The sequence below is a fragment of the Culex pipiens genome, chromosome 2 (assembly GCF_016801865.2).
Source record: "Culex pipiens pallens isolate TS chromosome 2, TS_CPP_V2, whole genome shotgun sequence".
NCBI lineage: Eukaryota > Metazoa > Arthropoda > Insecta > Diptera > Culicidae > Culex > Culex pipiens.
Window position 1 is genome coordinate 81,707,530 of NC_068938.1, and position 24,399 is coordinate 81,731,928.

Here is a 24,399-nt window from a genome sequence, read left to right on the forward strand (position 1 = left end):
ACTATCGATTACATTTGTTATCCATCCCCTAAGCTACTATTTCCATAAAGATTTACAACAAAATATGTCAGATTTTATAGTCAAATTATTTCAGGATTAAGTCCGTAAGCTCAACAATTTTTGAATAAGAAGACAACAACTTCCTTGGTTACTGGTTACCCTTAATCTTAATCTAAATATTTTTGAAAAATCGTGATTTTTTTTTTCAAAAAGTTATAACTCAATGAAAAAATTGTTGTCCATACTTTAACTTTGCTATCAAGTTGCAGCTTAAATGATATCCTAAAACATAGAAAAAAATAAATAAAAATTAAATTTGGTGTTTGTGAATTCAACATTAACAGGGTTAACAGCAACCTTGTAAGTTGTTGTCTTCTTAATCCAAAATTGTCAAACTTACGGACCCAATCCTACACCAATATGCTTGTTAAGTATTCTAGTATTCTAGGGGATGAATAAAAAATCATATCGATAGTTCCCGTAGTTTTGAAGATACTAAAATATCTGTAACAATAAAATCTTAGTACAAAAGCTCTGGTTAATGTGCACCGTTGGATAGAATATTGTTAATATATTTAAAAATATATTAGTATATTTAATATTTTTATTAAATTGTAACAAGAGCTGCCGACTAGGATAGCTTTTGCAGCGACTCCAATTTTAACTCTCCAAAAGAGTCGATTCCACCAAGCAGTATTTTGGTACAAAAAAAATAAAATCAAAAACTGTCTCAAATGTGAATAATTTCTTGCTATATTTTAATAATTCTGAAGATGTTCATCTACATCTCTCCGGGTGCAAATTGCGTCATCCATAAAGAATGGATCACGCAAAAATCGGCCAAAATGAACCCCCCCCCCCTCCGCCCTGTTTCACACTTTGTCACGCAAGGTTGAACCCCCCCTCAAAAAAGCACGTCACATTTTTCCAGACCCCCCCCCCCTTGTTTTCGATGGGACCCCCCCCCTCCCCCCCTAAGAGCGTACGTACTTTATGGATGACGCCCAAGAATTAAAAAACAGGTTACAACAATTCTTCACTTTCTTGATCGCAGCGCAATACTTCATACGTAAATCAAACCAGCCAGAGTGGTGGTATAAATAGGGTAGCCAGCAGTGTAACAAAATTGTAATAACAAACATAACATTAAAATCGGATTGCCTTAAAGTGTAGTAGCGAAATAATATGTAAATGTACTTATAAGTATGTGTAGTGCTGAACCAAAAAAAGTGTAGCTTCGTTCGTAATCTATAGGGTGGCCTTTGTGTGCATATTTCGGGCCGGTTTTTCAGGACTCTTCTTCGTCAGGCAAATTCACATAAAAAGTGAGTTCCTGTGAGGACTATGTGAAGAAGAGCAAGAAGAAGTTGACGATGTCGCTGCTGATGATGATGATGATGTGTACATAGGAATGCTGGCTGGCGTTTTATGCTAGTAAAAGGATGATGTGTGAAAAGCTCCGTCGCATTTTCACCCAAAGAATGTGAAGACTTTAGAAGTCGACGACGACGACACATCCGTCCGAACGTCCGGAAGAAAATTCCTGCTGCAGAATTTAACTCGATTTTGAAAACGACGACGACGATGTGCTAAACCAATTATGTGTTTCGTTATATGCTTTCTCACCGCCCAGCCTCAAGTTTATGTTGTAAGCTTTGTGCTGCTGCCGTGTGTATTGGCTTGTCCCTATTCACCCCCACACGTGTCCCCCCGCCACCTGCTTCAGCAATCATCACCGCCGCTCTAAATTAGATCAAAACTTAGTCAACTATAAAAAGCAAAAGAAAAACAAAAAACCCCTAAAGATTGTGGAGCCAAATTTATGATTCTCTTTCTTTTTTTTTATTACTTTCTTCATTTAGATTCCGATCACTAGTGCGAGTGATTCTTAAGTTTGTCATTAAGCGACAATCGAATCAGTCGACAAGCATTAACCATAGCAATAGTACTACATCCAAGTTAAAGTAAGGATCGCCGACCTGGCCAAAGGTTGCAAGAAAGAGTAACACCCTTAGAGAGTGTGTGCTGTGTGTGTAAAATAACGCAAAACAAAAAATCTTTCTCTCGCAATCGGATCATTTTCACCTTTTTCACAAGCGCCCCCACCACCCGCCAGCAAATTAAGTGCTACTTACTATGTAGAGTACTTGCAAGTAGTTGCGCTACATTTTCTTTGCGAAAAGTCGAGCCACACACACAAATTTACTACTTTTGGAGTATTTAACTTAATGTTTACTAGTGTAAATATGTATTTGGATTTTAGATCGAGTTCGGAAATTTTAATGGGATCATTCAAACATTCCGATCAAAATTGAGCAAATTTAGATGATTTTGATTTTAAAATCCAATTTTCAGCAAAAAATAGACATTTTAATATTTAGGCACTATTTTTCTCACAAAACTTGAACGTTGTGCTACACTTTTTTCAGATAATAACTAGAAATTGTAAATAAACGCATTGAAACACAGTAGAATAGCTAGAATAACCACTTAAAGTAATAACTAACTGCTTGAAATGTTCCTCGGATTGAAACCATTTTTATGATTTGAGATTGCAATTGCAAAATTGTAATTGGTATTTTTAAACATGACGAAATTTGTATTATTCCATTTTATTTCCAAAACTAACGATAGAATTTGGAAGTGATTCAAATAAAACATGTAATGGGCAATTAGCTTTTTATATAAACATTAGTACTTTCAGTCAACCTTTTGGAATTATGTCTTAATATAGATATAGATTTTTGTTAGTTAAAAAAGCAAGTATTTTGATTTTTTAAGCAAAAATCATTTGCTAAAAATGACAACTCAAAAATCCACTTTCAACATGAATTTATTCAAATTAAAAAAATCACTTTTATTAACTCTTAATCCCGAGCAGGGGTAAATAACACGGGAATACCAAATTTTGGTATTACTTGGGCAAATAACAGCGACCAAAATGTGCCATTGGTTGCCCAGTAATAGATGGTAAAATACCATGAAATCATACCAAAGTCTAGTATGTGGAAGGGCACAACAATACCAAACCATGATATTCCAAAGGTAAAATAATACCACAACATAAAACCATTTCAATACCAAGTTGAGGTCTTCTGGATTTTTGAACATTGCTCGAATACCTGAACATGGTATTACCACGGTTTTATTTTTAGGTATTCCCGCGCCCTTGAAAATCAGATTTTGGTATTCCTGTGGTCTTGCACATACATGATTTTGGTATGATTTGATGGTATTTTACCATCTATTACTGGGCAACCAAGATCACATTTTGGTCGCTGATATTTGCACAAGTAATACCAAAATTTGGTATTTTCATACCATTTTTAGTGCAGCAGTTGCAGTTAGTGAAAAAACGGAAATGATCCATATGCAACAGCCAAATCTACTCACCTGATGATTCCATGTTGTTCTTAGTGATATTCTTCACCACACCGAATGCATTTGTCATTGATGAACGGCCTGTGCATGAAGTTCTTGAAGATTCTGAAAAATAACAAGATTGAAAAATAAGTGTTATTAAAATAAAACTGGATTGAAATTCACCAAAATTCAATAATCTTTCGATTGACTCGTTTTTCAAAGTATTTGGTTTTTTTTCAAGTCATTTTAGCGCAAAATTTATTATCTTGTCCAAATTGGTAAATAAAAATCCCAAAGTTTCAGAGAAAATTGATCAAACCTTTCAATACCAAAATAATACCAAAATGTGCCATCCTGACTTAGAAAATTTTCCACAATTTCAAGTCATTTCTGTAGGGGGTATATCAAAAATTTTTAAAATCAAGTTCGAAATTTCCGGTTTTCAATGAAAGCATTCGCTTTGAGACATCATTTTAGTGCAAAATTAATTATTTTGTCAAAATTGGTCAAAATTTTCCCATAGTTTCAGAAGAATTTGATAAAACACTTTAATACCAAAATAATACCAAAATGTGCCATCCTGACTTAGAAAATTTTCCACAATTTCAAGTCATTTCTTTAGGGGGTATATCAAAAATGTTTAAAATCAAGTTTGAAATTTCCGGTTTTCAATGAAAGCATTCGCTTTGAGACATCATTTTAGTGCAAAATTAATTATTTTGTCAAAATTGGTCAAAATTTTCCCATAGTTTCAGAGGAATTTGATAAAACAATTTAATACCAAAATAATACCAAAATGTGCCATCCTGACTTAGAAAATTTTCCACAATTTCAAGTCATTTCTTTAGGGGGTATATCAAAAATGTTTAAAATCAAGTTTGAAATTTCCGGTTTTCAATGAAAGCATTCGCTTTGAGACATCATTTTAGTGCAAAATTAATTATTTTGTCAAAATTGGTCAAAATTTTCCCATAGTTTCAGAGGAATTTGATAAAACACTGTAATAACAAAAGAATACCAATATGTGGTGTTCGACCATTGACAAATTCTGCAATTTTTCAATATCAAAACAATACCTTAAATTGGTATGATACCACATTTTGCTCTTGCATAATCCTCAAGACAAATTTTAAAGGGTCCAGGAATACCAAAATTTGGTATTGATACCAGAGAAAGGTATTATTACGCATTTCCCTTGTTATTTACCCATGCTCGGGATCATTTAAATATGATAATTTTTCTCTAAAATTTCAAAGAGATACAAAATTTACCTATGTCTTTTGAAATATGATATTTAGGCTTGAAAAAAAAACTTTGTCAATGCTTCCCTTTTGTTAAAAGAAGCCATTTTGTATCGTTAGTTTTTCTAAGCAATTTTTCGGGCCGATCATACAATATACGCCCGTGAATATGCGAAAATCTGTACCCTGAGAAAGTATTATGTTATGAGTAGGTTATGATTAGGACGTAAAAAATGTAAAACAAAATTCCGATTTTTTATTTAACTTTTTACTTATCACTTGTACTAGCGTTTGGGATGGTGCAAAATTTGGTACCGGAGTATTGATTTTTTGATGTGATTTTTTGAAGAAATATAACATATTGTCAAACAAATTTTTGAAACCCTTTACAAGTTAAAGGTGTTTTTACGTGATTTTTTTTAATTTCCGGTTAATTGCAATTTTAAAAAAAATCCTGAAAGAAATGAAACGCTGAGATAATTTTCTCCAATTACTTTGTTGATCTTACGGCCTTTTAAACATTAAGTTTGGGAGAAATTAGTTTTTCTCAGTGTCATCTAATATGCCCTCTTTTTTCAACTTACGATATCTCGGACAAGATTGGTTCGATTTTCAGTGTTAAAAACTGAAACATTTGTGAAATTATCTGCTTTTTCAGTTAAATTAATTTTACTTCATTAAGTATTTTAAAAATGCAAAAAACTGAACATGTATGTATGTATGTATGATCCCCATACCCGCAGGCAACTTGGTCCTGGAACACATGTGAGCGCTAGGTGAACAATTCGATCATCTTTTACTCCGTAGTCTGTACACCCACGTGCATAAGTTTTTTTGCACGAATTTTAATGCTACAAATACCAGCGCATAGATCAAAATGGTTTCCAGTTTCCCTCCCCAAGCGCCGGAAATTTGTAGCGGGTGTAGGGACACTTCGCATAGACGCCCTTGCTCCCATCACGTCACTGAGGGTATGGAGCGACGAGAAATTAATAAGCATGCCCCCCCAGTCGAACCTTCATTAGAGAAGCAGGCAATCCACAACTCACAGCGAACGACTGAGGGAACACCCTACCACGTATATAATAAGGTTGGCGTATTTGTCTTGATTGTTATGAGAGTATGATAGAATAAGTGATAAAGTGTTTGTGTTGAAAAACAGAACGGGCTCACCAAATTTGGAATCAGATCCTGGTCCATTTCATTTTTCAAGAAATTTTGAAACACGAACTTCACTTCCGGCTTCCAATGTAAAGATTCTCAGATTTAGGATTTGAATCGCTTCCAACGACGATTTGCTTCTCCTGTTGCTGCTTGGGAAAGCTGACCGTGGTGATAATCGGAAGGAGCACCAAATGTTGCACAGGTTGATGATGTTCTTGAGCAGGTCCGGATCAGTCAGCATGCAATTTTTGATAAACTGGTCCAGGAAGTCCTGATGATAGTTTAGCACTGCTGGATTTGCCAGTTGGGTCCGATCAACTTGATCATGCGTTCTCAAAATTCTGGATGGCAATCAGCATCTTTTGTCGCAGCATGAACGTCGATCGATACAACTTGGCCGTTTGCGGCGCGAACTGCTCCGTCCGGTTGACTGGAACCACTACTTGAGCAATTCCATCACGAATCACACCATTGACCACTGCACTGATTAGTTCCGGAACCACTTTTAATTTTTTGGAACGAAAATTCATGGAAAAAAGCAGCAGCGAAAAAATTTGACGTCTTTCTCCGATTGCAGACTACTTCCTAAAAATGCAAAAAACTGAACATCTTCATAAAAAAAATCACTTAGAAAAAATGTTTAAAATTATTTCCAATTGCAAATTCGATTTTACATCTTAAAACGATTTTGAAAATTTTGCTGGTAAATGTTTTATTTTTTTCAAAAATCATATTTTTTTAATTACAATTCCTGTACCAGATTATTTTTATTATTATTTATCTTTATTAATGAGCTAACAGCCGGAGGCTGGTTCAGCTCAGTTTAAGGAAAAATGAGAGGCCCTTCCGAGTTCAATTACAAAGTATTTTTAACAGTTATACCTGTACCAGATTTGACACCATCTTAAATTCTTTTTTTACGTTCTCTAAATCATACAACAAAAAGAAAATTTAAAACACTTATTAAAGGAATTCAACTTTAAGTAATAAAAAGTACAGCTAAAAACTTTAGTTTTTGAAATTTTCAAATGTTGGGCTAGATTTTTGTTTTTCCTTCATTAAGTATTTTAAAAATTCAAAAAAAAAACTAAGCATTTTCATAACAAAAAATCACTTAGAAAAAAATCTTAAAAATTTTCCAGTTTCGATTTTGCATCTGAAAATTATTTTGAACATTTTGCTGGACAATATTTTTTTCCAAAAATTATATATATTTTTAAATTACAATTCCGGAACCAGATTTGACACCATCCTAAATTCTATTTTTAGTTCTCTAAATCATACAACAAAAAGAAATTTAAAAAACACTTATTAAAGGAATTCAACTTGTAGTGATAAAAAGTACAATAGAAAAATCATTTTTTTCCTTTTTTTTACCATAACCTACAATTTTGCCAAAGACACCAAATCGATCAGGAAATTTCTTCTCAAGGTTCAGATTTTCGATTTTTTTTCATGGCACTTTTCTATTGAAACGTCCCAAATTTGTGTGGCATGGAAAAACCAATGGAGCCAAATGGCTTCTTTCAACATAGGGAATACATGGGCAAAGCTTCAATCAATCTAATCTAATCTAACACAGACGCAGCCAGTCCGATGAAAGCATGCTGGAAAGTCTTGTGATTAGATGACGCCCCAAGCACTTTTCTTGTCAATATAACACCCGAAAATGTAATACAAAAATTAAAGCGGTCAGCCCTACTGTGTTGTGTTTACCGCAAAGAGGATTCTGAGAACGGATCATATTTCATAGAATCTACAGGGGAGGAAGGATGCGTGGACATACCGTACCAAACGCTCCGGAATAGGCAAAGCTTCAATCAAATCAAAAATATAAAATTAAAAATATTGAAGAAATTTGCGAATTTCTAGAGAGTTACTTTCTTTCAAATTTGAATAGATTTCAATAAATTTGAATCAAAAAGCCTTAAACGTCTTCTGTACAAAAGACTCACTTGAGTTTTATAACATTTCCGTATAATTGTCAAGATTGTTCCATTCATCTTTGTAAAAATAAACCTTTGGGCGAATATCTGGTCAGTTTATTGCTCCATTTTTTTTTAAATTTTGCTGTTGTTTGACTCTCCAAGCAAAAAAGGACATCCAAACTCGAAAGGATTTTTCTCAAAATTTAATCTTTCATGCAAAAGAATATCAAGAATTTGTTTTGAATCTCGCTGTTGTTTTCGTTTTGTTTACAAACAATGCTACGAAAAATGACAGGTCATTTTTTGATGTGTGACGTTTAACTTGCAAACGTAGAAGTGCAAGCACGAATCACAACATTTATTTTCTTGTTAGCGATATTTCGTGTATGAGAGAGGAAAGACAAGTTCTCTATCGAATTTATCTCTAAGTCAGTGTTTGAAGAATCTCTTCTTGGCAGGGATGGAATAATCGCGAAAAAATCAATTTCGCTTGCGAACTTTCTTCACCCGCGAAAGAGAGAGGAGGCAAATCACGCAAAAGAAAATCGCTCCCGAAATTCTCCAAGAAAATCAATCTGCTGATGATTTTTTGTGAATTTCCTTGTCAGCACCACTCAAAAATATTTATTTCACTTTGTTTACACACATTGTCCATCTACAAAATGTGGTCATTTTTCGACCTGTGCCGTTACACTTGCAAGTGTAGTAGTGAAAAAGATGTTCCGCCGAATAATCAAGATGAAGATTTTTTTAGATTCTTTTTACCGATCTTTCGTGCGCGAGAGAGGAGAGCCATGCTCCCTTCGGATTTTTTCTCTTGATGAACATCCAAAGATTTTCTTTTGATGATGATTATTCCATCGCTGCTTTTGGGGAAAATGTCTGGAAAGATAACAAGATTTCATAAAAACTGAGAGTTTCTCAATTACCAATCAAAGTCGCATATATTACACTGGCCTACATAAATTTACAAAAATGACTGCGCATGATCAACTCGAGGGGAACCATGAACTTTGGGGTCCCCAAAAACACGTGCACTTTGAATTTTTCGAAAATATTTAGACAGGGACGAATGGTTCTTCTCCACAGTTTTTTTTATAGATAATTAGGGTGGTTCACCGCAGGAGCGAACCGCACTGATTCTCCCTACAAACTTTGGAGAGACACTTTTCGGCCCTATCTAAATATTTCGGAAAAAAAATCAAAGTGCACGTGTTTCTGATGACCTCAAAAATCATGATGCATGCTTCCCCTCGAGTTGAGCTTGCTCTGAATTTTTGTTGGTCGGTGTAATTTTAGGTTGTACAAAGTGCATCCTCAACCCAATTTAGCCATGTTGGGTGAAAATGCTGCAAAATCAGAAATTTATACGAATAACATTCCTCTTTTTATTTTTAAATTTAATTCCTGATTATTGTAAAATTATTTGATTAAGTTAAGTGTAGATAATATTTTTTTTTTTACTACTCTCAGTACCACACTAACACTAGATAATTTTACACATTAAAGTATCAAAAAAGCACAAACACCTAAACATTAGAGCCGCCAGCCACACTCATTTTCACCCATGATCAAAAAACCCATTCCCCAATCCACCCGTGTCTCTCTTTGATCTCGATTCCAGGAACGTCTGCGGGTTGCATCGGCGCCTGCTGGACGGTAGCACGCGTCAATTAACCGCACTAACCCTCGCCGTGACGCCGGGTTCGAACTCGTCGAACTCGGCGCCGTCGTCGAACGCCACCACCACCAACAACGCCGCCACAATCAGTCCCCAACAGCCGTCGGCGGTCTGTTCCGGGACCGGCTCCGAGTTGGACCAGTGCGATCTGGCCGGAACTAACAACAACAATGGCCCTTGCAGCGCTTGCTCCACCAATACTAACAACGTTGGGGTCGCTTCCGGTGGGCTGACCACGCCCGCCGCCCTAGCTTTAAGACGACCCAGTGCTAACATGTTGGTCACTTTCAAAGAACTACCCTTTCTACCTCTGTCTGTCTGTCTCTATCTATTTCTGTCAAACTATATCTCTCTCTCTTTTGCTGTGTCCCTCTTGTTTGCGCGCAATCTGTCCCATACCTTAATCCAAGTGTTTTGACGAACCGCGGTTAATCTTCAGTTTTGATGACCACCAACCCTGGCATGGCTTGTACCTGTAGATAACCTTGCATGCAATATTGTGTACAAAGCCTGTGTAACATAGTTGTATAATGTAAAAGTCCCTTGTATCGTAGCACCTCCCGCAAATCAGTCACCATTTCTTCCATAATTTCGTTCTCGTCTGGAGTTGTACTTTTTTTTACTTTAAGTTTTACTCTACAATCGTAGATTTGTAAACCTTGTTTGAAAATTGTCCTAAACCAATCAACGTTCAGCCGCTGTCAGTACCAAACTAACTGAATTCGTTTTTGCTTTCCTTTCAAATAAACCCCCTCTTCTCAACTCAACGCTACATCGTAATATATCACAACAACAACAAAAATCACCCTTCACATCCTCAACCTGAATCGATCGCGCGGGAAGAAATCCCAGTTCCAGTTCCATTCCGATGAGTGAGACGGGTTCGCTGGACCGGGCGCGGGTCGAGCGGCGGAAGAAGGGCGGACCGGGCAGCGGCGGTGGCGGACTGGAGTCGGCTGGTGTTGGCGGCGGAGTCCCGGACAGCCTGAGCAGTGCCAGTGCCACCCTGCCGACGGTGTCGGGCCGGGTCGAGGGCACGCGCGTCAACACCGGGCTGATCATCGACGAGCTGCTCAAGAACACCAAGCTGGACCACCTGGAGGAGTCGGAAGGTAAGGAGGGGGGATACAAATGAAGTGGTTACTTAGGAGTCTGATATATCAATTATTCCAGCTTTTTGAAGTGTTAAATAAACTTCATGTCACCTCAATCGTACACTCAAAGCTGGCTCAAACTTATTTGGATTGTTCTATTATTGAAATATGCAAAAATCTCGATTTCCATACAAATCACTCAAAGTTGTTTTTTCGATTTTTGTTGTTGTTGAAAACCCTCAATTTAGGAATTAAAAATCGATGGTTAGAGTTTAATAAATCTACTTTACGTCCATTTTTTTTAATAAGCCTTGGACCAACCTTCAACGATTTGTGGTTCCAGATATATCGCATTTTGGAAATTGAGGTTTCTCAATTTTTTGTCTTGCGGCGTAACTTTTGGGTGGTGACAAAAAGGAGACGATTCTGGCCTGTTTCTATATAATATCAACATCCACTCTAAATTTTAGCTCGATCTGAAAAAGTTAGTTTCGAGTTCTGATACAAGTGCGTCCAATTTCCCGGGGTTACAAAAATTCCGGTAAACGGGATATTTTCAGTAAATTTCCCGGAAAATTACAGAAATTCCCGGGAAATTTTAAATTGATTGAAAATTGTTCTGATCCTGGTACTGATCAACCAATTTGCACAGGAATGCCACTTTTATGGTCAAAATATGTTTGAGGATCAACTATTTGCTTAAGGGGTTACATACATGTAGAAAATCTCAAAATTTCAGATCACAGAAGGTTTATTAAATCCACTCAAAAGATGATTTTCAATAATTCCTGAAAGTTTCATGAAGATATTTCATGATTAAAGTAAGTAACAGACGATTTAAGTTTGAAGTTTTGCCATGCACAAAGGGAACTGTCAAACTTTCTGAGCGTTTTTCGCGAAACACCGAGTTGATTTACGGGTGCCACGATATCTCGAGATTGGGTGGACCAAATTGGCTGAAATTTGAGATGAAGACTCTCAAGACATCTTGTGTGCATGACGAAGCTCGACTTCAAAATTTTATTTTTGTAAAAATACAAAAATCAAAAACTATAATTTTTTTATATGGAAAAAAATAAAAATATTTTTATCATTTTTTAGAATAAACTTTTTGAAAATCGGCCTTCGTCATGCACACGGGACTAGTTTAACAAGTCTTCACCAAAGTTTTGAGCCGATTTGGTCAAAACAGTGTTGAGCAGGGTAGGTAAACCATCACCATCGCACTATCATTGGTGCATATTTCGGTGCGTTCCTCGTCTCTTAAAATTTCTCTTCTCTTTCGCAGCCGAGTGATGGTCGGCTTGCTATCGCGAATATCGAAAGCCCATCACATCGACGAGAAATACCCTATCGCTGGCTCCGATGGAACTTTCGTTCCAACCGGAGAGACACGCACACGAAATTACACGAAATACATACACTGGAGCTCACGCACACAAATGAACTCATTTCTACAGGGCTTACGGGCGAGAGAATTTCACGATTGCTCTTTCTCTTGCTTTTTGAGCGAGGGGACTGGCTGTGTGAGAGATTTTTTTTCCGTCTTACGCATCGGTTTGTTCGTTGCTCGCTATTTCATCGGCGTCGTTTTTGTTTCGCTCTCTTGATGCAGTTTTGGGAGAACGCCGAAAATTTGATGATTTGAGCGGGGGACGATATCTAAAAGCCCTCGCCATCGGCGAAGAAACGAGAAAACACCATCCCTGGTGTTGAGATATCGTGGCACCCGTTTTTTAAACTGCTAACACGGAAAAAAATCAATTCTCGGAATCGTGAATTAAATTCACGAATGCGAGAACCACGTAGGAATATATTCATGTTTATAGTGCAAATGCACCATACTCATGAATAAATTCCTTCGTGGTACTTACATTCGTGAACTTAATTCACGATTACGAGAATTGATTTTTTTCTGTGAACTTAAAAAAGCTCTATCTCGGCAATGATACAACCAAATGTCTTCAAATTTATTTTGTTAATAGTTGAAAATGTATATTTTAATGCCATGAAAATAAATTTAAGAAAAGTTTAAGTGTGTGCTCATACCAACCTTTGACATTTTTGCCGATTTACATGTATGTAACCCCTTAACTGCTTTAAAAACCGTCAAAACTTCTTCAATAAAGCAAACATTTTTTATCAATTTTTCTTAACTGTCTTTCAAGTCAAACCATTTTGATCTGGTTTCCAGCTTTACAAATGATTTCGATTTAAGGTGATAATTCGTCCATTATTTTTATCCATTTTAGTCAGGTTTTATGGAAAACAAAAACTGAATAAAATTTTAATTTATTCTTGGTGGGAAGTTATTTTTATGTCTTTTTTCTTTCTTTTTCATAACACCAATTATATTTTTTAAAGCATACCTTAAGTGTAAAAGTTTATTTTTATTCGTAATATCGTAATTTCTGTTGCTCAACAAATAAGTAAGAATTATTCTCTGCTTAAAAAAATATTATTATCTGAAATAACCCTAGATAGTTAATTTTCAGACTAGCTGATTAGTTTAATATGAACATATCACCCCGGTTAACATTTTATCACCCTTATTTTAATCTTCTTGCATGTAAACAGGTAAACAAGATAAAATGCTTCGTAAATCTCATGATTTCGTGATACCGTAAACCGGGGTGACTTTTTTTAGAATTTCAATTTATTTTTGGAATATTTTCCAACTGGAAAGGGTTTTCTCAAGATTATTATTTTTTAAACATGTACTGGGGTAGGCCACACAAAGTTCATGCACTATTTCTGGAAAAAGTTATTTTTCTATAATGTTCAGAAAAATAGTTACGTTAAAAATTCTCATTTTAAATTCCGGGGTGACTTTGATAGTCATAGTTTTTCTTGTTAAAATCAGATTATAGGTGTTCAAACTTCATTTTTACGTTAAATGAACCATCACTAAGGTTGATGATATAGTTTTCAAAAAAAATCAATGTTTATATTAAGTTAACTAAGTTTTAAGGCTTTTTAACAAAATACTTATAAATTTTAGGTAAAGTTGTTAAAAAGTCGGAATTTTGCCTGAAATTCGATAAATCTAGTATTGTTCATAAAATTATCGATTTATATTACATTTTAAACTGAATTCGAAGCACGAATCACAAGTTTTCACATTTCATATGAAATTTGTTCAACTGAAATTTGCAGATTTTTTTGAATTATGTTTCAAAAACACATATTATTTAATATTTACAAAATTTGTTTACCTTCTCCTAGTGGAAAATTGTCCGAAAAATCCGAAAATGTATTCCATTTTCCGATTCAAAATCATGTTCATTGAGAAAATCATGACACTAAGAGAAGTTTGAAATAATGCCTTTCATCAACATTTTCTTAATAATAACTAACTTTTTAAACCTTTCAAAGTGTTATGAAAAGTTCTTCTTGAGGTACTTTGAGTACTTCTCTACCATGGTCAGTATGGCTCCAAACCATTCCGTACGTATTTAATTTGTACTCTTCATTTTGCGGAAAAATCTCAAACCTATCAAAGTCACCCCGGCTATCAAAGTCACCCCGTTTTACGGTACAAAATACTTGGTGGGACAATTATGCGTAAAAGTTCAACGATGGGACAAACAGACTTGGTGTTGTTTTTTATGATTTTCTGAACAAAGTACTACATTTAATGTGTTTTTCTGAAAGTATACGTAAAACTAAACTTAAAAACAGGGGTGCATGGAGCGCGAACAAGAGCTGATTCAGCGACAATCATGGGTTGTAACAATCTGCGATCGTAACAACCTCTGACTGAAAGTTTATTTTTTATCTCGAGAGAGAAAACCCTCATGACTCTCTCGAGTCGTCTCTTGTAACAACCCGCGACTCAACTTTTGCTGTCGCACAGAGAGCGCTACCGATTGCTTTTCCTAGCAATCACTGAAGGTGGAACCCAGTGAGCGCCGGGGTGGTCTTGTCGGCGCGAATTTCCTTATTGGTTACTGTGATTTGCGCGCCACGTGTTTTCTTTTTGCTTGCTTAAGCAATGCAATTCTAGCAAGAGTTTTGATGTTTCTTTTAAAAGCTTCTATAAGAAATTGGTTTGCTTGTTTACAGGACATATAAAAAAACCTCACGATTTTTTTGCAATATTCTTGAAAAAGGCGAGAAACGATAACTTTTTAAACAGCACCAAGGAACGGATTCAGTGTACAGGGTGTATTTTATAGCACATGTTAACCTTTCGGAAGCCTACAAACCTCGTGGCTCGTGGTCATGACCACTTATAGTACCAATGGCTAGCATCTTGTATTTTGATACAGACTTTCACACCCGGGTCACCTAAGTGTGAAAGTATGGTTCGGGGAGATGAAGCCGAATTCCTGCGCTTTAATTCGAACCAGCGACTTTTGGGATAGTTAGTCCAGTATATTCGGATATAAGTCGGCTCTTTTACGACAATTTGTGGTGTGATTTGAAATACAGAGTATCAAAAAAGTGTCCGTGCAGCCCTCTCCTTTGAAGCTGCATATTGGCCCTATTTAATAGTTTCTTCACAAATTTCATGGCATGGTACAGTATGTATTTCACCAAAAACAACTTATTGCTTTAAAGATTTCCAAAACGATCTTTAAAAATCCCCTTCCCAAATATTTGAACCCTAGCATTGTTGTTAAATTAGAGGCATTTAAACTATTCTCAGTATCGTACATATCAATTTATCAAAAAGACGAAGTTCAAAGTTGTGACCATTTGATGCAAATCTACACTCAAAGTTAAAATCACTCTTTGTACTAAAACAGATATAAAAATATTAAAAAAAACTGATTTTCAGAATAAACCCAAATTATCTAAATACGCTAAACTTTAAAAAAAATATTTATGATTGTTTCCAGATTATTGTAACTATTTTTTTTCAAAAATTGTATTTAAAAACGTTACTTAATCCACCTTAAGGTGGTTGGTGCCTTCCTCACATTCAAGTTGTATTTTAGGTTTTATTTACAAATTATTTAAGAGTTCTTTTTTAATAGGCCAAATACTATCAAAAACAAACATTAACTAAACAAGATAAATGCTAATTAACATTCCAACGCCCAAGGCTTCAAAAAAGTTGGAACGGTAACTTCAACTCAATGGTTCTCGGGCATAACTCAACCAATCAAGATGATTCTTCTTTCCAGTGATTTGTTAGGATGTCTAGATGATTCTAGAACTTTGCAGAACTTAATTTGATCAAATCTGTATATTTTGCGATCAAAAACATCGTTCCAACTTTTTTTTTCGCATGTAAAAAAAATTCGCCAAAAATTCCGCGGAGGCAGTCGTTTTAAAAAAGGTGGAACGATGTTTTCGGTCGCAGAAATTACAGATTTGTTCAAATCAAGTTCTGCAAAATTTTAGGATCATCTAGACCAGGGGTGACCAAAGTATGGCCCGCGGGCCAAACGTGGCCCGCGAGGTGATATTTTGTGGCCCGCGGACCCATTTTGAATAATCGTGTAAAATGGCCCGTTGATCATATGTAAAGTTATTTAATACTTCTTAAAATAAAAGTTTATTTCAAACTGTTTATGTTCTTTTTTTTTCTTTGTTATTATAAAAGCGATGATTTTTTCAAATTTTGATTCCCATTTTACGACATAAATATATTGTTTAAAAATCTTTCTAATTTTAACAATTTCAGTTAAATAAGTTTATATCAAAATTTGTATCAAACATTTTTGGAAATGTTATTGAAACTTTCAAATTTGACTTAGTTAGAAAACTGTAATCAAAGCAAAAATTTAAACATTACATATTAATTTAAAAGTCATAATGACTCTTTTTATGGAATGTGTTCAAACTTACTTTGCACTTAGAAATCTTCCAACTTGGGATTTGAACTCATTACAGTTGGATAACGAATCTGATTGACTACCATCTCATTCAGACAGACAAAATTTACAAATTTCAATTGAAAATTAAGTGCAATCAGCTGAAATCAATTTGAAATGCATTTCTCTGCGTTTAGAATCATGTTAAGTTTGTTCGGGTTTATTCAAAAATAATTTGGATTTTAGTGGATTTTCGATGAACAGTTCCACAGATTTCATGTGGCCATTTTCAAATTTGTAAAAAATCCTTTTTTGAAATACCTTAAAAAAAAATGAGCAAATGATGATCATTTTTTTTTGTATTTTTAAATAACGAAAATGTTTAAAAAATAATAGAAAAATGAAAAAAATAGAAATATTTTTTAGTCTTTTAAATGAAAAGATCGTAATTTAATTTTTATTTTTATTTTTCAATTTGGCCCGCAAGCTCATTTGAGTTTGAAATTTGGCCCGGCATCCAAAAACTTTGAGTACCCCTGTCTAGAAATTCTTACAAAATCACTGGAAACAAGAATTGTCCCGATTGGTTGAGTAATGCCCGAGCACCAGCGAGTTGAAGTTACCGTTCCACCTTTTCTGGGAGGCTTGTGCGTCCGCGTAAGTTGGGCATGCGTTGGGCGTTCCAGTGTTAAAAAACTAAAAAAAGGAAACAAGAAAAACATAAAACAAGTGAAGTAATGTTTTTCGTAGAACAAAAGTTGCTCAAAATAACCTTTTTCAAAAAAAATTGCAGTAGAGGGTTAAGGGGATTGACTTTCAGGTGAATGGTCTATTGTGGTATATTGGTCAAGAATGAGGTAATAATACAGTATACTGTATACGGGACCATCCACAAATCCACAAACCACGTTGACTTTTTAGGGTTGGCGATTGCCCATGCTCCATACAAAAAAGATTTTATTTGTATGGAAATTGTCTACGACAGGGGGGGGGGGAGGGGGGGTGTCCACGTGGTTTGTGGATGGTCCCTACAGTATACAGTATCTTATAAGAATGAAACGAATCATTTACTTCCTGATTCCTTACATTTGTCTCGTAATTTTTAAATGAAAAAAGTTTTTCAAACAATAAATCAAACTACTTTTTACGAAGAGAAGTAATTGAGAAGGAATACTCATATTTCCCTAAAATATGTCGAAACTTGGCATTAATGCCAATCGTTTGAAAACTAGAAATACAGGGTTAGGGTTAAATAAAACTGAAATGTTATAGCATTATGGATTTCAATTTGTTTTTGGAATATTTTCCAACAGGTAAGGTTTTACTCAACATTATTATTTTTAAAACATGTACTGGGGTAGGCCACACAAAGTCCATGCACTATTTTGGAAAAAAAGTTTTTTCAATAGTGATTAGAAAAATAGTTACGTTAAAAATTCTTAGTTTAAATTCCGGGGAGAGTTTTTCTTGTTAAAATCATATTTAGGATGTTTAAACTTTATTTGTACGTTGAATGTACCATTACTGAAGTTGCTGATATTGTTTTTAAGAAAAAAAATCAATGTTTATATTTAGTTAACAAAGTTTATAAGCTTTTTAACAAAATAAATATAAATTTTAGGTAAAATTGTTAAAAAGTCGGAATTTTGCCAGAAATTTGCAAAAACTAGTTTTTTTTTTAATAAAATTATCGATTTATATTGCATTTTATACTGAATTCGAAGCACTAATCGCAAGTTTTCACATTTTACATGAAATTTGTTCAACTGAAATTGCCTATAAATTTGAAGTTTTTTTTTAATTGTGTTTCAAAAACACATATTATTTATTATTTATAAACTAATTTTACCTTCTCCTAGTGGAAAATTATCCAAAAAATCCGAAAATGCATTCCGTTTTCCGATTCAATATCATTTTCATTGATAAAATCATGACACTTTGAGAAGTTTAAAATAATGAGTTTCATCACCATTTTCTTAACTTTAGTTTACTAACTTTTTAAACTTTTCAAAATTTCATGAAAAGTTCTTTTTGAGGTTCTTTGAACACTTTTCTACCACGGTCAGAATGATTCTAAACAATTCTGTACGTATTTTAATTGTACTCTTCATTTTGCAGAAAAATCGCATACATATCAAAGTCACCCCGGCTATCAAAGTCACCCCGTTTTACGGTACAAAAAAAAAACCGTTGCTCTTTTGTTGGGAGGTAATTCTTGTCGAAAGCGCTTCACCACATCACGCATTTTTATGCAGTTAACAGCTTGTGCAACTTTGTTCAACCTTTACTTCAAATTTAACTGCATTAACACACAAACACGAACACGTTCTTTGAGCTGAAACAAACGGAAACGCATTCAACGTGCCCATGCAGTTTTAATGAGTTTAACACACTCCAGAAATAAGTAATCGATTAAATTCATTTATTATAATCGTTCATATTAAAACTAATCGTTCTAGAAAACATTAAATATTAAATACAATTATTCTCAATAAAACCGTTTAATCGTGGTCCTGCCCTTAAACACCAAAATCGTCTCTTGTAACAATCATGGATTGTTACAAGTCGCGATTTTTGGAAATCGCTCTCCGCTCGCGATTCAAGATTCGTTGCGGCCCCAAATAAACAAACCCCTTGACGACGCGAATCGGGTGAGATCCACCCAGTGGATGATTGTGAATGATCGCTTTGGTGTGAGTTCCTTCTTGGTTACACAGCGGGACTAGCAACGCGTTGTTTTTCTTGAGAACAGTGGCGCTTACTGTGTGTGTATATCTTCACTCATTGATCGCGTGAAACGATTTTTTAGCGACCCTGCTTAAAAATGATAAATAGTCAGAATCGCCCAAAAATGACTTGGGACAAGTATGCGTAGAACGGCAGTTTAATCCTATGGAATTAACTGTTTGGCCAATTGCAGTTTTTCTCATAGTTTTACGATTTTTCTATAATAAACATTTTACAACTTTAACTTTTGCCCTGTAGGTCAACAAGACTGCACTTTTTGGTCACAATTTTGACAAATTCGGAATCCTCGGGAAATTCCACGTTAGTTTGAGTTGTCGGAATTTGATTTAGAAAGTAATTGAAACATTTTTGAAAAAACACAGGAAGTTGGTACGGCAGCACGACGAATGTGTGGTGACAGCAATCATTTGAATGCAGCCATTGGGAAGGCGATCAGAATTTCGGTAAAAATGTCAAACGGAGGTGGTCTGCGCGAATGTTTTTTTCTGGTTGGACCATTGGTTTTGTATGGAAATCTGCAAAAAATGTATGGAGACTTGTTTTGACGCTCTAATGATCCTCGGTCCTAACCACGGAAAAGTGGAAAATGAAATTTGTGAAGTTTGTGGTGAGATTGACACTTGGCCCAAAGGGCTGCGATGTGGCTTGCTGTGCTGTACACTTTGTCGCTTACTGTGTGGATAAATTTCCCCGTTTCAATTTGTTTATTTTCCAGAGGAGCATAAGAGAGTTTAAATTGAATTCGAAAGGAAGAAGTATTTTGAGGATTATTTAAATATTTGTTAAAAAGCCTGTTTTTGTAAAGATACAATGCAATAGAAAATTAAAAGATGTTTTAGGGAAAAAAAGATCCGACCTAATAAAAATAAGTTATGAATAAAAAAAATGTATCATCCAAATCGAAAATACCGTCAGTGGGGGTGACATTGGGTCTGGGGGGTGAGATTGGGTCAAAGTGATTTTTTACGGATTTTACCATTTTTCAGATTCTTCTCAATGAAACTGAATTCTGTTAAAAGGGTTGTGTAGGGGACATCTTAAGATCACTTCGCTGAAAAATTTCTCTCCTAGAACAAATCCTGTTATTTTGGCAGCTGTCTAAAGTTGAGGTACGTTTTTGGCCAAAAATGACCTCTCGAAAAATCATTTTTCTAATATTTTTGTTGGAATTGCTCGAAAACTACCCAAATGTTTGAAAATCTCTACTTCAAACATTGTAGCATGTCAATACGATTCCCTGGAACAAGAAACACTGTTGGATGAATTGTTTTTACCATATATTTGTATTTGAGCATCATTTTAGTTTCATTTGACCCAATGTCACCCCCTCTAAGTGGTGAGATTGGGTCAATTTTCAAACTATTGGCATTTAAGGTAGTGTTCATCAAAATCCACCGTATTTTGGGAAATGTTAGTAAACTATCTAAGAACAAATCTACGTTGAAAGATTTTCGATGTTATTTAAATTGTTTTTGTTATTAAGAAATTACGAGAGGTGTATCGTTTTTTGACCCATAGTCACCCCCACTGACGGTACAAAAAAAGTTTAAAGGAAATTCTGAAAATTGCTCAACTGGCAAGTTTGTATTAATCTTTTCTTCAGCCGAGTCCGATGGTGCATTGGTTAGCATGATTGCTTCTCACCCCAGTTGGCATGGGTTCAATTGTAGTCGATCCCGGTTGGTATTTTTCGAGACGAAATTTGTCTGATCCTAGAGGGTAGATCGTTAGGCCAGTCCAGGAGTGGGATTCGTCTCTCTGCTATAGATACAGAAATGATACCCGACCTAGCCTGTTTTAGTAAGAGTCGCTAGTTAGCATTTGGACTCGCAATCCAAAGGTCACGAGTTCGAATACCGGAGTTGAAGGGTTAAAATTCAGTAGTCTGCATAGAACACAATTTTCAACTGTAATTCTAATCCGTTCTTTCCGCTTTTAGCATCCGCCGGGCTGGCCCTGTACATCAGCAGCGACGGCACGACGACGCTCGGCAGCCACGAGGTCAAGTCGCGCATGCCGGCCGGAGTGTTCAAGCAGGTCGTGATGGAAAACCCCAGATAGTAGTGCAGATGGCGTGCATAATTCCTCCCGCGCATCATCCTCATCCATTCAGCAATGCATCGTCACCGGACAACACGAACACATCCACGAAAAAAAAATGCAATATTAGCCGTTTAAGGTGAAGAAGGAAAAGAAAAACATGCTTCCCCCAATGCTAGTGAGATGAGGTCGAGTCAAGGTGGTTGTGTGTGTGTGCGAGTGAGAGAGAAAGGGAGTTTGAAGAAGTACTAAAGTTGCTATCACTGCTGTATTTTTGTGTGGTCATTAGTAGGAGATATTAGTAGGAGGTACTGTTTCAGTTATTATTTCTGTTTTTTCTTCGCTAAGCAACATCAAACAGAAGCGCGATAGTCCAGCTATCCTTTGTAAATTTTGTATTATCTTTATTATTATTATTTATTTGCTCTTTTTTTTCTGTTTCAATACGTTTCGTTTTATTACGCCATGTGAAGTGTGTAAAAGTAGTGCGCAAAAGGATAGTTTCAGTCTAAACTAAACCGCAAACCAACAATGCTGTGACGATTAGAGGAAGAAGAAAGCAAAATGCTACACAAGTTATGCGAGTCATCCAAAAATACACAATATTAAAACGTGCATCTGTGAATAGTTGTTAATAAAGTTGTGAAACAATTTCACTACATTCTTTTTTTTATTATCATTATTATTATTATTATTATTACTGAATGTTTGTTTTCCTTGGGTAAGAAATTTTATGTGCGTTTCCCTTGGGTCCTCCACTTCCCTCTTTTTGGAGCAGTAACCATCAGTCCGCTCCGCTCCGGATGTACAGTTGAACAAGGCACGATCGAACGAAATCGTTGTAGGAGCAGGCAAATCGTACAAGTCACGTTTGGTTCGTTCTGTACAGTGTAAAGTATTTAAAGGTAACGATATTTTTTTAAAAACAAACAAAAACAAGCAAACTAAGTAAGCTGAGTAATTGTTGTGATTTTTTAGAGGAAGAAGAAAAAACTCTGATAAGAAAGCATATTACAAAGTATCGCTAAACAATAAAACACACACACAAGAATGGGAAGAGGGACAAAAGTATCATGACATTCTTTTATCGAAGCGGATAGTAATTTTAAACAAAACAAAAATTGTGCAAACGACACTAGTTTCGTCGAGTGTTTCGGGTAGAAATCAAAACCAATACGTATCTTACGCGTGCAAGCACGCATTCATCAGCATTACATTACCGCAGAGAAAAAAATAACTAGGCTCCAATTGAGGAAACATTAAACTTCTATAGAGAAAATAAAAAGAAACATAAAATCAAATAGTTTCTCGTAAGGCACTGCGCGCCTGAGGAGAAAAGATCAAAAACGCAAAACATTATAGCAACAAAATACCCCAACTGTACTACACCTACACACAGAACTAAACAATAAAAGAAAGCATACAATAAATCTGGAAATATGAGGCTCAATTGAACGGATGTGGAACAACATTCTGGCCGTTTTTTGTTCGTTTCTCAAATGTAAAGAACTCCTTTAGTCACAGCTGTTTTGCTGTAGCGAACGTTTCAACCATAATCTGGCAGGCAGAGAAGGGTGATGAATAAATTTATAGCTCGCTATACGGTTGGAGCACGGCGTTTATTTCATGCTGCTGTTCGTGGTGAATGCAATACTCTGGACAAGAGCAATTCTCTGAGATTTCGGTCGTTCGATTTTTTTTGTATTTTTAATCTGCCGTTCTACGCATAATTGTCCCATGTTCAAAAAAGTGCAACTGAGAAAAACGCGATTGAAATTTTTCAACCGATTTCTGTGTTTCTAAGCATAATTGTTCCGTGGGTTCCTATTCGCCCTATGTGTCCCGAATCACCCCAGTTAGCAGTTTATCACCCTTATTTGTGATTCTCTTGCTATACAACAGGTAAACAAGACATAATGCTTAGTAAAACTAATGATTCCGTGTAAGAAAATACTTGGTGGGACAATTATGCGTAGAAGTTTAACGATGGGACAAACAGACTTGGTATTGTTTTTAATGAGTTTCCGAACAAAGTACCAGATTTTATGTGTTTTTCTAAAAGTACACATCAGACTAAACTTAAAAATGTCATAAAGTCAAAATCGTCCAAAACTGACATGGGACAATTATGCGTAGAACGGCAGTAATCCCGTTGAAACTTTTTTGGTGCCTTCGGTATGCCCAAATAAACCATTTTGCATCATTAGTTTGTCCATATAAATTTCCATACAAATTTGGCAGCTGTCCACACAAAAATGATATGTTAAAATTCAAAAATCTATATCTTTTGAAAGATTTTTTTTTATCGATTTGGTGTTTTCGGCAAAGTTGTAGGTATGGATAATGACTACACTGAAAAAAATGATGCACGGTAATAAAAATAGGTTATTTTTAATTTCACTTTTTGTCACAAAAACATGATTTGCAAAAAAACACTATTTTTATGTTTTGATATGTTTTAGCCTAAAACATATCAAATATCACTGAGATCTTAACGTGAGGACTTGCATCATTGCAATTATTTTTCGTTCAAAGATATAAATTTTGCGTCGTTATCAATATTTTAACAAAATTCCTTCTACAAGTTCGTGCTTACCATTTCATTAGGGCACAAAACTTTTGTAAACAAGAGTGTATCCCTCTCACACCTTATGCAAACTGTCATTTGAATGAAAGGGATACACTATTGTTTACAAAAGTTTTGTGCCCTAATGAAATGTTAGGCTCCAGTTGTTTAGAATAGTGCCCTACATATCACTATGGTACATTGGGTGGCCAAGTTTCAAAAAAGTGACCTTCTCCAAATGTTTTTTGGTATTTTTTTCTCGAAAGTAAACATTCTAACTAAGAAAAATCCAAATTTTCAAAGCTCTAAGTTTGTTCATTACAGAGATACGAAAACTGAAAGTCAAAAATTGGAGTAAAAAACTAGCGTTTTTCGTAAAAAAGGCTGATTGTTTAATTTTAACATAGCTCAGCCATTTTAAATATTTTATCAGGACAATTATACATCTTTGGAAAGGTAATGAGATAAGCTTTGACTCTATTAGTAGATAAATGTTGTTTCCAAACCAAAAACTGAAGTTTTCATCGAATAACTGGAGCATTTTTTTGACACTTGAAAGATTGGATCATAATCTAACATTGCTGAAATTTCCAGCCTGCGATTTTTTGCGTTTTCGGAGATATGCCATTTTAAACATTTACGTTTTATCAAAATTTGCTGCAATCTACATACGCGCCCGTTTATTTTACTTGCTTTGCTACCTACTTCGTGGGCATCGTCGCTTCAAAAATCAGTACCTGGTTTCAAGAAGTAAAGTAGTAAAAAAGTAAAGAAGTTTCTAAAGCGAAACTGGAGAATGGAGAATCTCA

The 24,399-nt window shown here is 35.3% G+C and overlaps 1 protein-coding gene across 8 annotated transcripts in view; it reads left to right on the forward strand.

Annotated features, from left to right (window-relative positions):
* Window positions 1–22,495, forward strand: part of LOC120423673 (uncharacterized) — an 88,605-nt gene extending 66,110 nt beyond the window's left edge. For 2 of the 8 annotated variants that reach the window (XM_039587558.1, XM_039587562.1), the window contains exons 8-11: window positions 1,863–1,964; window positions 9,321–9,653; window positions 10,221–10,489; window positions 20,924–22,495. In XM_039587558.1, coding sequence (XP_039443492.1) covers window positions 1,863–1,964; window positions 9,321–9,653; window positions 10,221–10,489; window positions 20,924–21,045 — 826 coding nt within the window. In that variant the 3' untranslated portion in view covers window positions 21,046–22,495. The remainder of the gene's footprint in view (window positions 1–1,862; window positions 1,965–9,320; window positions 9,654–10,220; window positions 10,490–20,923) is intronic. The other 6 variants (XM_039587559.1, XM_039587563.1, XM_039587564.1 and 3 more) reach the window with 6 other exon arrangements.
* The last annotated feature ends 1,904 nt before the right edge of the window (window positions 22,496–24,399 follow it).